Below are 12382 nucleotides of genomic sequence, written 5' to 3' on the forward strand. Positions count from 1 at the left end.
CTTCCTATCCGACGGACGGCGTACTCACTCAAAGTGCCCTCCACAAAGCATTTCAAGTAGGGATCGAGATACCTCTGAAAAATATTCAACACCGCCGGGATTTGAACCCGTGCCCTCAGGGTGGGAAGCCAGTACGTTAGCCCCCGCACCATCTCGATCCCCATGAAAACTCTTCTGTCCACATTTTCCTAAATCCTAAACAGGTGTGTTGTCTACTCCCATAGCTGCATTGGAATTAGTTTACCCTAAAACCCTTTCTATATCACCATTGAGTTACCCTGGACCTAAGCTATCCTCATTTACGTCTTATTCTCTCTCTGTGTAACATGACTGATCTAATTTCTCTACCATTTAGTTAATCTATATTTTTCCCATCCACCTCTGTTCGTTATATATTGGTTAAATTAATATTTTTCCTGGCATATCTTTGTTTGCCATGATTTTTCCATTTTACTTCCTGATGGTTTTAACCTTAATGTATAGTGCACCAATTTCACCCTTCCTCTTTGAACTTTCTATGTTCTCGCGCTGTGTTATCCTCCATACTCTTTTGCTCTATTTGTGTCGCACCTCTTTTTTTTTATTATTATTGCACTTTTTGTACTTCCTTCTACCTTACTATGTATTTATAATCTTCTTATTTTCTTATATTGTCCATCTTTCTAATCATTTCATCTGTGATCCACGGTTTCCTTGTCATTATTATATTTACTATTCCAATAATATATTTTATGGCTTTCTTTGCACCTATTTAGATATGTTTCCATATTTCCTTCATGCTACCCTGCTCTCTTTCCTCTTTCATGACTCAACAGCCTGTCAATGCTTCTTCTGTTTCAATCCAATTCATGCTTATATGTTCAATTTCCTAAACAGTCTTCCCTGTTTTGTCTTTTTTTAAATCGAACACTGCACTTGTTATTACCTTCCTGAATCCCATGGGTTTTTGTGGTGTTAGAAGCAAGTGTTAGTGGGGATCAGTATGGTGCGGTGGCTAATGTACTGGCTTCCTACTGAGAAGCCCCACGTTCAAATCCCGAAGAAGAACAAAAATATATTTCAGTGGTATCCTGAACCCTACTGGAGGTACTTAATGGATAGTGCTAGAGTGAGTACGCTGTCCATCGGTTGGAACATTAAACTATAGACCTCATGGTGCCATTCGACAAGAGTAGGCTAATGCCAATGCCAGTTTTCTCTCCACCCTTCCTTTCCCAAACATCCTTAATGGTGCAATTGGCCTTAGCTGTCTGTTGCCTGCCATATAAAACTACAACATAGCGAATGTTGGTGATGATTAAAACCTGTCTTGCAGCAGAACTCTATTGCCTTCTCCCCACAGTCATTCCTCCTACCTAATGCATAACCCCTCACCTAATCACCTTCTCTTTCTTCACATACCATCACATTCCAATCCCTATTTTTATCAAATGTTTTCTTGCAGGAACACCCTATTATATCCTCTTGATCCTGATCGTACTCTATGGACTTTTTCCACCTTATGATTGCTTGGTGGCAAGTAGACCTGAATAATGAACATTACCTCTACTTCTAATATTGTATCCATAGCTTGCTCGAAGTTAACTAGACTTCTTCCTACCTTTTTATTTAGTATTATGGCAACCCCTTGCTAGCTCTTGTCCCCTCCACTGTATATTTCTTGATAATTATCACTCCAGTAATCCTTGCAATCCTACCATCTTACCTCATACAGACCTTAAACATCAAGGTTTTCTCTTTCCATCTCTCTCTTGATTTTCTCTGATTTCCCTGCCCTCAAAATTGTCCTAACATTCCAAGTTCATATTCTAACTTATTCGACCTTTTCTTCTACAAATTCTGTTTTGTTGCTGAGGGTTTTCCCATTCAAGGTTTTCATGAGATGATGACCCTGGAAGCCTTGCCTCTCCTGATGCCGGGCACATTACATGGCTGATTGGTCGGAGACCCACAGTTGCCAGGACTAGTATTCTCTATAGTGTCCATTATATTCTTGGGAATGATAATTGAGGTGGTTTCCCGTTCACTAGCCCTTCCACCTTATTAGCGTTGTAGTCAATTGGGAGGAACTTGTGGTTTAGATTTCTTAAAAATCTGCAGGTATTATTTGTTTGCCATCAGTATTTAAGGTATAGGCCTTCCCTGTGTTTTCATAACATTAATTTGTCCCAATAGAATGTTAATTTGTATCAACATATTTGCTGGTTCCTGCTTGTATCAATGTGGTCTTTAAATTGTGCTTTCAATAACAGGTGACATCTGTTGGTGGATTGAAGAACTTCAGAGCTCCTGCAGGGTATCCAATAGGTGTTGGTCTTCGTTCGGCACCTTCTTTCCAAAACCGTGGTGGAAAAGCTTCAAGAGGTCGCAGGCCACAGGTAAGACATGATTTTTTCATATGATGTTGGGTTGTGTTGGCTACTGCAGATAAAAGTAAAACTCTAAACTTAGTTTCAGCAGGAAAGGAAAAGGGAACCTTGTTTGAATTTTCGTAATGCAAACAAATAACTTCCTGAAATTTTATGTGTACTCAGAAACCTTGTTTGTCATCTGCATAGATTTTTTGTTTCAAATTTTCAATTGATTAGGGTCTTAGGAAAATTGTGATAGTTTTCTAGTTTTGATGAAATGTGTCAAATGCCTCTCACTCTAATGCTTCTTTAATTAGCATTTGAAATGGGGAAAATGTACATACTTTTAATTCAATTGCCCTTGCGATAGAATTTAACCATCTCTAAATAAATATTTGTCATGGAAGATAACTTTGAGTTTAGAGTTCACGCATTTCTTCCTTGTGAATACCCTTTTATAGATTTTTTTATGAGTTAATTTTTTATTTTAATTTTAGTTTATAAGTTATTGTTTGGTTTTGACCTCCTTTGGATAGCTAACCAGTCATATCTGTATGGATTAAGTAAGGTGCAATCAGCCTCTTTAGGAAAGTTATCAGGTTCACTCTGCTTCGTTTATGGGTCTTCTGTTGATTCCAATAGTTCTCCTTTAAAGCCAATTTTAAGGCCATGAAGGGATCAAAGGAACTCTGACCACAATGTTTAATGGATTTAAAATTTATCTCCTCTACTATTGCCAATGTTGTGATTTTTTTTCCCCCAAGGATGTGACATTCAGAATGGTGTAAATTCTTATCAGTTAATGATGTTCTTTCTTATTAAATTTAGCATAAAATAGGGTGACCATAATTGGGAAGAAGTCTGAGAGTAACCAAAGTTCTCTGGAAAAGCTGAAAAAAAAGGATTAACTTTCTAAAGAAAAGTGAAATATATAATGTGTAGTTTAGAAATCCCTTGAAAAAAACCCCATGTGTTTTATTTTTGATGACAGTCATAAGCATAGCTTGGGAAATCATGTGCTCCTCTACTGATTAAAATCTAAACTGAAATAGAACCAATGTTCGAGATAAGAGCAAGAGAAGCAGTTGGGAAAAGTATGATTAGAGCATATGTAGCTACCACTTTCTTTAGCAATTCCTTGGAAGAACTTATTTTACTATTTTTAAATTATTTGTTTATAGCAAAATGCATTATTTGCTATTTTTTACCATTAAAAGTCATCAAGTTTCAAGGCTAAAGAGGAAGAAAATCTGAGAAAAGGCAAAACGTATGTTGGGTGAAATAGAAAATAATCAGCTGAAATCCAGAAAATAGGTGGCCACGCCAAAAGAATTCATGAAAGGGCTATTAATTATGCACATGCATCAGCTGGCAAGTTACCTGAACTGACCTAACCAATCATACTGTATCTTAAAAAAAAACAATAAATTAATATTAGAAAAGTGAAATGATTGGTCAGTATCAAGAATCATAGTTGGAAACTAGTGAAATTGACAAATGCTCTAAAAACATTAAAGAAGTTCGTGTTAAATGTATCTGTGGCCACCAGTTCATGAATATTTTGGTTCACTGCATGTCTGAGACAAAAAATAATATTTGCTGGCTACGAATAAACTAATTTCAGGTTCTTGGCAAGCGACGTGGTGGAGCTGCACCGAAGAAGTTTGCTGCACGTGGTGATGGAAATGCTGTTGCAGCTTCAGAGCAAAATGCTGTAGGAAACAATGTTCCTACCACAGATTCTCCAGTTCTTGTGTGAGTACTAATGTTAGTATTTATTACAATTAGATTGAAATCGTCAGGATATAATTCAGTCTTCTTAAAGAGTTTCTCTTGAGTGTGAGAGTAGTATTGGCTGTTTTGAGAAAAGTAACATTTATGAAGGTCATTGATGTCACAAAAATTGGGTTGGTTGGCTGGTGAGGAATCACAATGCCATATTCTGGTTGTTCTTAGCATTTCAAAAATTTTGATTCATAAAGACCTTGATGAAAAGACAAGCATTTTAGTAAATACCCAGATATTTTTTTTGTTCCCAAAAGTCATACTTGGTTAATTGAATAGTATTACTAAAATATGTGTGACTTTAATCCCAATGTTTCATGTAGTTTTTCAGTCATTTAATTGTCAAAAGTGATTTTTTTGTGCTTGTGTGTGATTTTCAGGCTTCCCTGTAGATCAATGAGAACAATACATTATTAACTTGTCTGAAATGATTCTTGGCTTGCTAGCGTTGGTTTTTATATTTGTGCGTTATATTTTAATGAAAACACAGCACTTAAGTTGAATATTGGTTTTATTTTCAATGTTCCTTTGTTGATAACTTGTCATTCTGGGAATTTCTGTTTAGGATAGTGGACTAACTCGATATTCTTCCCATTCTCTACACTTCCAGCCCAAGCAGTATATCATATGTCCTATATCACAATGAGACTGATTAACTGTTCATCTAACTTTTATTGATCATCAGCCGTTATTGACAGAAACAAACTATTCAGAATGTGGAACACATAAGAAATTGAAGTTATGCTCTGAAAAATCTGGAAAGCTGAAGAGACTTTTCTGAAAAGTCTCTGTGAAATTCATTTGCTGCAAAACCCTATTATTCCATTATTGGAATTTATTTTCCCACAATTTACATTTTTATCACATTCTATACAATTTCCTATATTTCATCGTATGTGGGACTCTATTTACGCAATTCCAATTTCAGTTTTGCTGCTATTTGCATGATTACGTGCTGGAAAAAATATCTCACTTTGCAAAACAGTTTCTCTTATACATCAACGTTAATGAAAATGTTTTACTTCATTCCATGCATATCACCTTAAAAAGATGAGAGATAGCTGTCATATGAACAGGTTTAGTGACGAATTTGAATGTGGTGGTAGTACAGAGCACCACTATGAATGAAAATGTTAACTACTTAAACTTGTAATCTCATTCTACCAGGAAAAGATTTGTGCTATGAAATGAGTACATTGTACGACTTTGGGTTAGTTACTTAATTTATACTTCATTAGAACACCTGAGGGAGACTTGACCCTTTTTATTTTGGTCGGTGGGTGTGTTAGCTTTTGCATCTTGGGCAAAATGAGTGGTGGGTCGATATATCGGTTCGAATGTAAGCTATTTGCCATAATTTATTTATTTTTTATTGCTTCCTGTTTCTATTTTAAATACTTCTCATAAGGTTTAAGTCTTACCTTAATTTTTACATTGAACTGTTTACATGTGGGGAAGCTCAGTCTAATATGCCGTTTTTTTCTTTCACCTGGTTGTCTTTTTTCTATGACATCCTATCGTAAGGCTAATCTGTAAAATTCTGTTAACTTTCAATTGCTTTATAATGGATCAGTTCTGATGCTGATGGTATTACTCTGCAAACATATTGATTTTTTTGTGTCTTCCGTCCTAGGTTATCACTTGTACTTCTTGAAGCAACAAATGTAACAGTTATGGGCTCCTGAATAACAAAAAATATTGAAACTTGCTTTATTGTGTCAAAACTTCATCGAATCAAAAATAATTTTGTTTTTCAAACAAGTTTGAAGTTAGAAAGTTTGCACTAGTTGAATGAGGAGGTAGCTCAGCATCTCTGGTGTTAAGCTTTTCTCAGTAACTAGGAAACAATATTAGGAAATTTCTGCTACTTATTGATGTTCAGTCCATTCACTGGATACGCTCTTGAGAAATGTAGTTTGAATTTTTCCTGTTAATTGTAGCAGTGCGCTCTAACCACTGGTTTTAGGTGTAATATGTAATAAGATACCACTGGTTTTAGGTGCTCATTTAAGGTGGATTGTATTAAAGGATGATTATACAGAAATTCATTTCATTCAGCATGATTGTGATAGGAATATGAAGGCAATCAAAAATATCCTGAATGCTTTACACAATTATGGGTTTGGAAGCAAGTTAAGAATCAAATTACTGCTATATACTGTATAAGCATATAAACTGCTTTATTAAGGCAAGATTTTATGTTGATTGTGGTGAAGAAATTCCAGTTGAAGTTCTTTGGGGTGATGAGGTTACTAAGGATACGAACTTAAAAAATGAAGCATGTAAAAGTAAAATTTCTCCTTTTATGATGTTTGCATTTTTCTGGGGTCCTTGTAAAAGTTCAAAATGGGGTTTCACTGTATATGCATATCCTCACACAGCTCTTCCCACCTTCCAATTCTTTTGACGTTCTAGTTACTAATCTTAGTTTTTTTCATTTTTCTCATGATGCTTTCTCCTTCTTATTATGTTTACATTCTTCCATTTTCTTGTTTCATATGTCTTCTGTAATCTATGTCTTCCAAACAATTTTCCTATATGCTGTACATCATGTTTCATTTGTATCCCCTGGTATTAAGATATTGCTAAATTCTACAATATCCGCTACTTCTCTTCTAGGGTTACAATTGTTTCCTCTATTCAGTCATATACGAAACTTCCTCCCAATGATGGCTTGTTAGAGTTTAAACCTGAAGGAAAACCATATGGGCACTTTCGTTCTTATTGCCAAGTGTAAATTAATCTGCTGTTCTGTTTAAGTAAAGTGTGTGCTTGTGGCAAACTTAACGGATGCGAAATGTGAACTAGAAATCTCAATGATGATAATGACATTAGTGAAGTTGAAACCCTTTGTGAGAAGGTGAGGGGAGACAAAGCAATTGCTGCGGAAAAAACATTCACTGATTCACATTCTCCATCTAGCCTTTACATACAGAGACTTGATAAGAGTTTGTGAAATAGTGATCTTTAAATTGCACAAGCTGCACTGTGTTGCTGCTCTCCAGAATATCTCAGATATTGTAGAATTAAGGCTGTAGGAATGGAACCATCAAGGATCTAACCACTTGTGTGAAAAGCAAAAGTTCATTTTTTTTCTTGCCCAAAATATTTGGGTGTTCAGGTTATGTACAGAATGATAATAGGATAAATTTAATTATAGAAAGTTTTACTTCAGGCAAAAGCAGCTGGCTTGAATAAGACTTTTTGGGGAAATCTTATATTTCAGTAAATCTGGAATTTTTTCTAACTGTAAAGGGGCAATTGTGACCATTTTACTGTTGTTACTTTAAAATGCTTCTGTGCCATAATCGTTTATCATTTAATTTTTTAACATAATTTGATACTATTTTTGTTAGAACAAAAGTAATGTGAGAACTCAAATGAAAAAGCAGTGTTTTTTTGCGGAAAGCTAATTAAAAAAATAAAATGAAGATGCAAAGAATTGATGCAATAGGTTAGAATAGACCTGTCCGTAGGAAATAGTTAAAATAAAAAAAAATATGAAATAAATGAAATAAAAAAAATATGAAATGGACACTAAATCTTAGCTTGTTGATTTAGGCATATTTTATGATGCTGTATGCTAATTATCACTTTAAAATTATTATCTTGGTGTAGCAAAACTGGTCTGAATGCTGCAGTCTCTGCAGCTGTTGATGGGAACAGTGCTCTTGGAGGCCATGAATCAGCAGGGAATGGCCCCAGAGAAGGTGCAGCTGAAGTTGGAAGTGGAGATGCAGCTGATAAGGGGCAAATAGCTCACGTTGGCCAGTTTGAGGATGCAGAGCACCAGTGCCACTCTAGTCTTTCCAAGGTTCCTGGTGTGAGTGCTGCTCTAACTGTGTCATCATCAGCAGGGACCAGTGGAGACTCAGTTTGCCAAAATGAAATGGCTGCTGTGCCACCTCCCTCTGTTGTCAATTCATTGGCTAGCCTTTAGGTTGTAGGGTAGGGGCAAGTGGGGAATGCTCAGGCTGTGCAGTCTCAGTCATTTATTGTAGAGGCCCACATTGGGTCTCTCACTTCTAGTGGCACAGCCCTTCCCAGCATATGAAGCTTCTCTTCAGCCCCACTCTCTTAATTCACTCCCCCATTGGCATGAATTGTTTACCCTCATAAGGGGCATAGACTTGAAGCTGTTGGTGGAAGTGAAAAGTATACTTCAATTCTGTTATCATTTATTTTTTTTGTTGCAATTTTATTGTTGACGCCCAAGCACCAATGAGTGTGAGGATGATTTGATATCTCAAAATCGGACGTATGAGGGAATAAACGGTCCCTATATAACAAGCTATATGGGAGTGCTTCACGTTGGTTTTGAAGAATCAATTTTTAACTGTCAAGATACCAACAAAAATATAGCTTTTCTTTCACCCAAGCCAGTGTAGCTGGGATTGCACCCCAAGGGTGACAAAGGAATATGACAAAAAAGAGTCTAATAAAGTCTATAAGAAGTAAAAGGAGAATTATGCAGAGATGTCTATTTTTCTATGTTTGTTATTTTGTTACTAAGATATATGATGTAATACCAGTCGAAAAGTTGTTAAAGTGTTAAAGTGATGAAGGAGGGATGGAATGGTTGGGAATGATGGAGGCAAATGCATCCGTATTTTAATTAGGTGAAAGGAACATTGTTATGGAGTGGTCATGGTTATGGTGTTGTGCGAGTAATTTCCTCCTCTTCCCTTCTGTCAAGTAAGGGGAGTGCCAAAGTGAAGAAAGCGATTGGGTACAGTGGAAAGAAACCAGTGGTGCTGGGAAGAAGAGCCCATTGTCAGAGTGAAATTGCAGGATAGTGGCAAAGTTAGCATGTTTTCCCCGCCCTTTTTTTCCAGAGAGTTAGAGGGAAAACTTGTTGCCATGCTCTTAATTTATTTGCCCAGTGGCCTTGAGGGAAGTACTAAAGCTACTCTATTTCTACAGAGTATACTTTTTTTCATTTTGAGAAAGAACCTTTAAGGGCAAACGACTTTGGCAATATAGCAGGAAGAAGTTTTCACATATGATTTGTGATGATAAAATATAAATATACAGGCAGAGTACAGTAGATACCAGTATTCTTTCAGTTTTTTTCAGATCACCCTGCAATTTGCCTGTAATCGATACTCCCACACCCTAAGGAGAAAAGTCTAGCGACATTTTTGTTTGCCGACTTTATTCAACCAGTGACAATGTACAAACTAATAGAATCCCGATCAAAGATGACTACATACTGCTAAACTGACTAAAAATTCCAATATACTAATAAGTAGCCTGAAGGAAACAAATTTGAATGTTAAATGGCATAGGTTCTTAAACCTCAAAGAGAGCCAAAAGTATCACTATCTTAAAAAAAGAACCACAAATGAATTTAAATCTGAAGAGAATATCTTCATAACTCAAACTGCAATGAAGTGTAATTTTTCATCTTTATTTTCCTTTTCATAAGGAAACACCCACGCATTCATTATGTGTGAACCTTCTAAAGCATATTTTATGACGGATCTAGGGACAGTTGACACAACAGGTATTTATAATACCCGGGAATTTCATTTTCCCTTCTGTATTCCATTGAAAATGGAGAAATGTAATGAGTAACTAAATATTTTTGTGAGGGGCCCACTTAGTCTTTGGTCATGGTATTACCTTTCCTTCATTTAGGTTAGGAAGTGACAAATGGTTGTCATTATGTAAAATAGAAATGAAATTGAGGAAGAACTATAATATAAGCTTGAATGTACTAGCCCAAAATTTAAAATTGTTTGGGTGTTACATTGATTCAATTAAATGTATCAGTGAAATTGCCAGAATATGTAGTGAAATTTCTCAGAAAATGCCTAAGTGGCTTGGAAGAGTCATTCATGAATTTGTGCTTCCCACAAATATCTCCTAAGAAAGGATCTGCATAGCAGATTGACTTTTCAGTTATTCACTGAGAAGCACTTTTAATTATTCACTTTTCCAGCTGCTTTTTTCAATGTTACCAAAATGTTTGAGACAAGATTAACTACAAACTTTGAAAGAAATGTCAAGGCATTTCAGGAATGTCAATTCATTCACTCAAATTTATATTGTACATTTTCTCATGAGCTACTGAAAGTGAAAAGAAATCAAACTATTGGATTCCAATTGTTTTTTTGCTCTGCCTACTGTATGGCAGTTTTACATCTGACTCAGTAGAACTAAGCTCATGTTGTTATTATTATTAAGTAGCTGTAAATTGTTCATTGTTCAAGTAAAAGAAAATACCTTGTTTGACTGTATTTACATGTAAAACTAAGTGTCAGACACCTATAGTGTTTATTGGATCTATGATACTTATTTTGGGGGAAGCACTATTGTCCAAGTAGAAGCTAAGAAATTTATGCATCTGGGTGTTGCTGCATTGTATACACATTTGCAGCTCACATTTATATTGTGTGTGATTGTTAATCATAAAACATTTTTGTTCTTGATTTATCAAAGTATTTCCTAGTAAGTAATTTGCTTTTGACTTATGATGTAAGGTAATTTGCAATGGTTAAATAATGGTTCTTAATAACAGTAAATTAAAACTGAAACAGTGGGCCCCTTGTATCTTTTTTCCAAAGACAAAAAATGTTAAAAAAATTAAACCTAACAACTCAACTGAGCTCATTTTAAAATAGTTTTCATTTTTGTTTTAATTTTCCAAATGTAATTTTAGGTATTTGAGTGACAGCAAATGGAGCAGACAAGCTGCTGTCCAAATCATTTTAAAATTTCAAAATTGCAAGAAGAATTGTTTTTTTAGGTCTGGGTGTTGGTATGGTACAATATGAGAGTACCAATTGGTATAAACTCAGCTAGTTTTGTGGTCTTATCAAGCATTTTCCTTCATTAGATAACTTGTATGCTTCCATGTTGCTCCTGTGTTTATCTTGTCTGTATTGTTGCCAGATATTCTCCCTGTATCATTAAATTGACAGTGTGACTGGCTCACATTTGTGTGCTGGTTGGAGCAGTCTTTGTACCTCTTGAACCTTAAAATGTAATCATCATTGAACTTCCCAAAAAAAACAAAAAAAGATAATATTCTATAGTTATACCTTAATTGATTTATCTAAATTGTAATCTGTAAAACAATTGGATAAAAATGTACCCTGGGTATCTTGTATTAGCTGGCTAACAACATGTTAAAGTGGTCCCACTGGAAGAGTATTTAAGGGTAGACTGAAAGTGACATGATGGCTACATCTTGGATAACAGATATTGAATCAAAGGGATGTATTACCCTTGATACTTTCATGTTGCCCATTTCACTTGGGCACTGTGTGATCCCTTATGAACGGTTGAGAAAGCCTTGAGGAAGTAATAAAGAATGGTACTATGTTAAACGTGTGTTTACTTTATTGAATTAATTTTTGCTTTTGGAAAATTTTGAACCCCTCTCCCTGGAACTGGTTTTTGTCACATTGTAAATGTTTTAGTACGCAGTACTGCATTTTAAATACTGCCTTTGGTGTGAGTCTCTACTTTTTATTTTTAATTTAGATGTGTTGCTGGATGTTTATTTGGTATTTTCTTAATATTCTTTCTTTTTTTAGTTTTCTTCTTGTGGCCTGTGTTTTCATTTTATACAGTTTAAACTTCAGAGGTGGTAGGTTGTGTTCAAGTTCCGTTCAATTGGTAGCATTGGAAGGAGTAATGGTCAGTAAATGATTTTGTTTCTTATAATTTTCTGTGTATGGTCTTGCCTAATAGGTTGAAATGGATGGCTAGAAAACTCTAGAAATTAACTGTGTTTCAATCTATTTATTTGTTTTAGTGTTTGATTGATACAATAGGGTTCATTTTTAAGTTTTCAGTCCTTGCTAACCAGGATGACTCTAACCCTCCAATTGCCAAATCAAATTTCAATGAAGGTTTTGTTATCAACAGTGAACCAGCAAGATGACCCAGCAAATGATCACTATAGCCCCTCATTAATTTTTTAAAATGCAAATTCTCTGCCAAAGATAAAAATAAATTCACATTATTCATTATATATTTATTATTCTCAGTTTTCATGTGGGCAATTGTCTGTTTTAATGACTATGGTGTATTTCTTATCCTCTTCCAATCTTGATGGCCTAATATCTTTGCCAAATTCATATATATGCTGTTCATATTACCCGAATCCTTCCTACATTTCCTGTTGTAGCTCTCATAGTGAGTGAATTTACCAGTTTTGCTCTTCCATGAAGTGCAACCTTTTCACCATGTCTCTGTAAACTCTCGTTGTATGCATATTTCACACTGCTATTCCC

General features: G+C 35.3%; 1 protein-coding gene across 6 annotated transcripts in view; it reads left to right on the forward strand.

Annotated features, from left to right (window-relative positions):
- The window catches only part of LOC139689512 (constitutive coactivator of PPAR-gamma-like protein 1 homolog), a 40452-nt gene extending 28982 nt beyond the window's left edge, over positions 1-11470 (forward strand). For all 6 annotated transcript variants that reach the window (XM_071586676.1, XM_071586673.1, XM_071586671.1 and 3 more), the window contains exons 18-20: positions 2253-2378; positions 3976-4106; positions 7755-11470. In XM_071586676.1, the coding sequence (XP_071442777.1) occupies positions 2253-2378; positions 3976-4106; positions 7755-8076 (579 nt within the window). In that variant the 3' untranslated portion in view covers positions 8077-11470. The remainder of the gene's footprint in view (positions 1-2252; positions 2379-3975; positions 4107-7754) is intronic.
- The last annotated feature ends 912 nt before the right edge of the window (positions 11471-12382 follow it).

Source organism: Hetaerina americana, unplaced genomic scaffold, assembly GCF_022747635.1.
Source record: "Hetaerina americana unplaced genomic scaffold, ioHetAmer1.1.p SCAF_24, whole genome shotgun sequence".
Taxonomy (NCBI): Eukaryota; Metazoa; Arthropoda; class Insecta; order Odonata; family Calopterygidae; genus Hetaerina; species Hetaerina americana.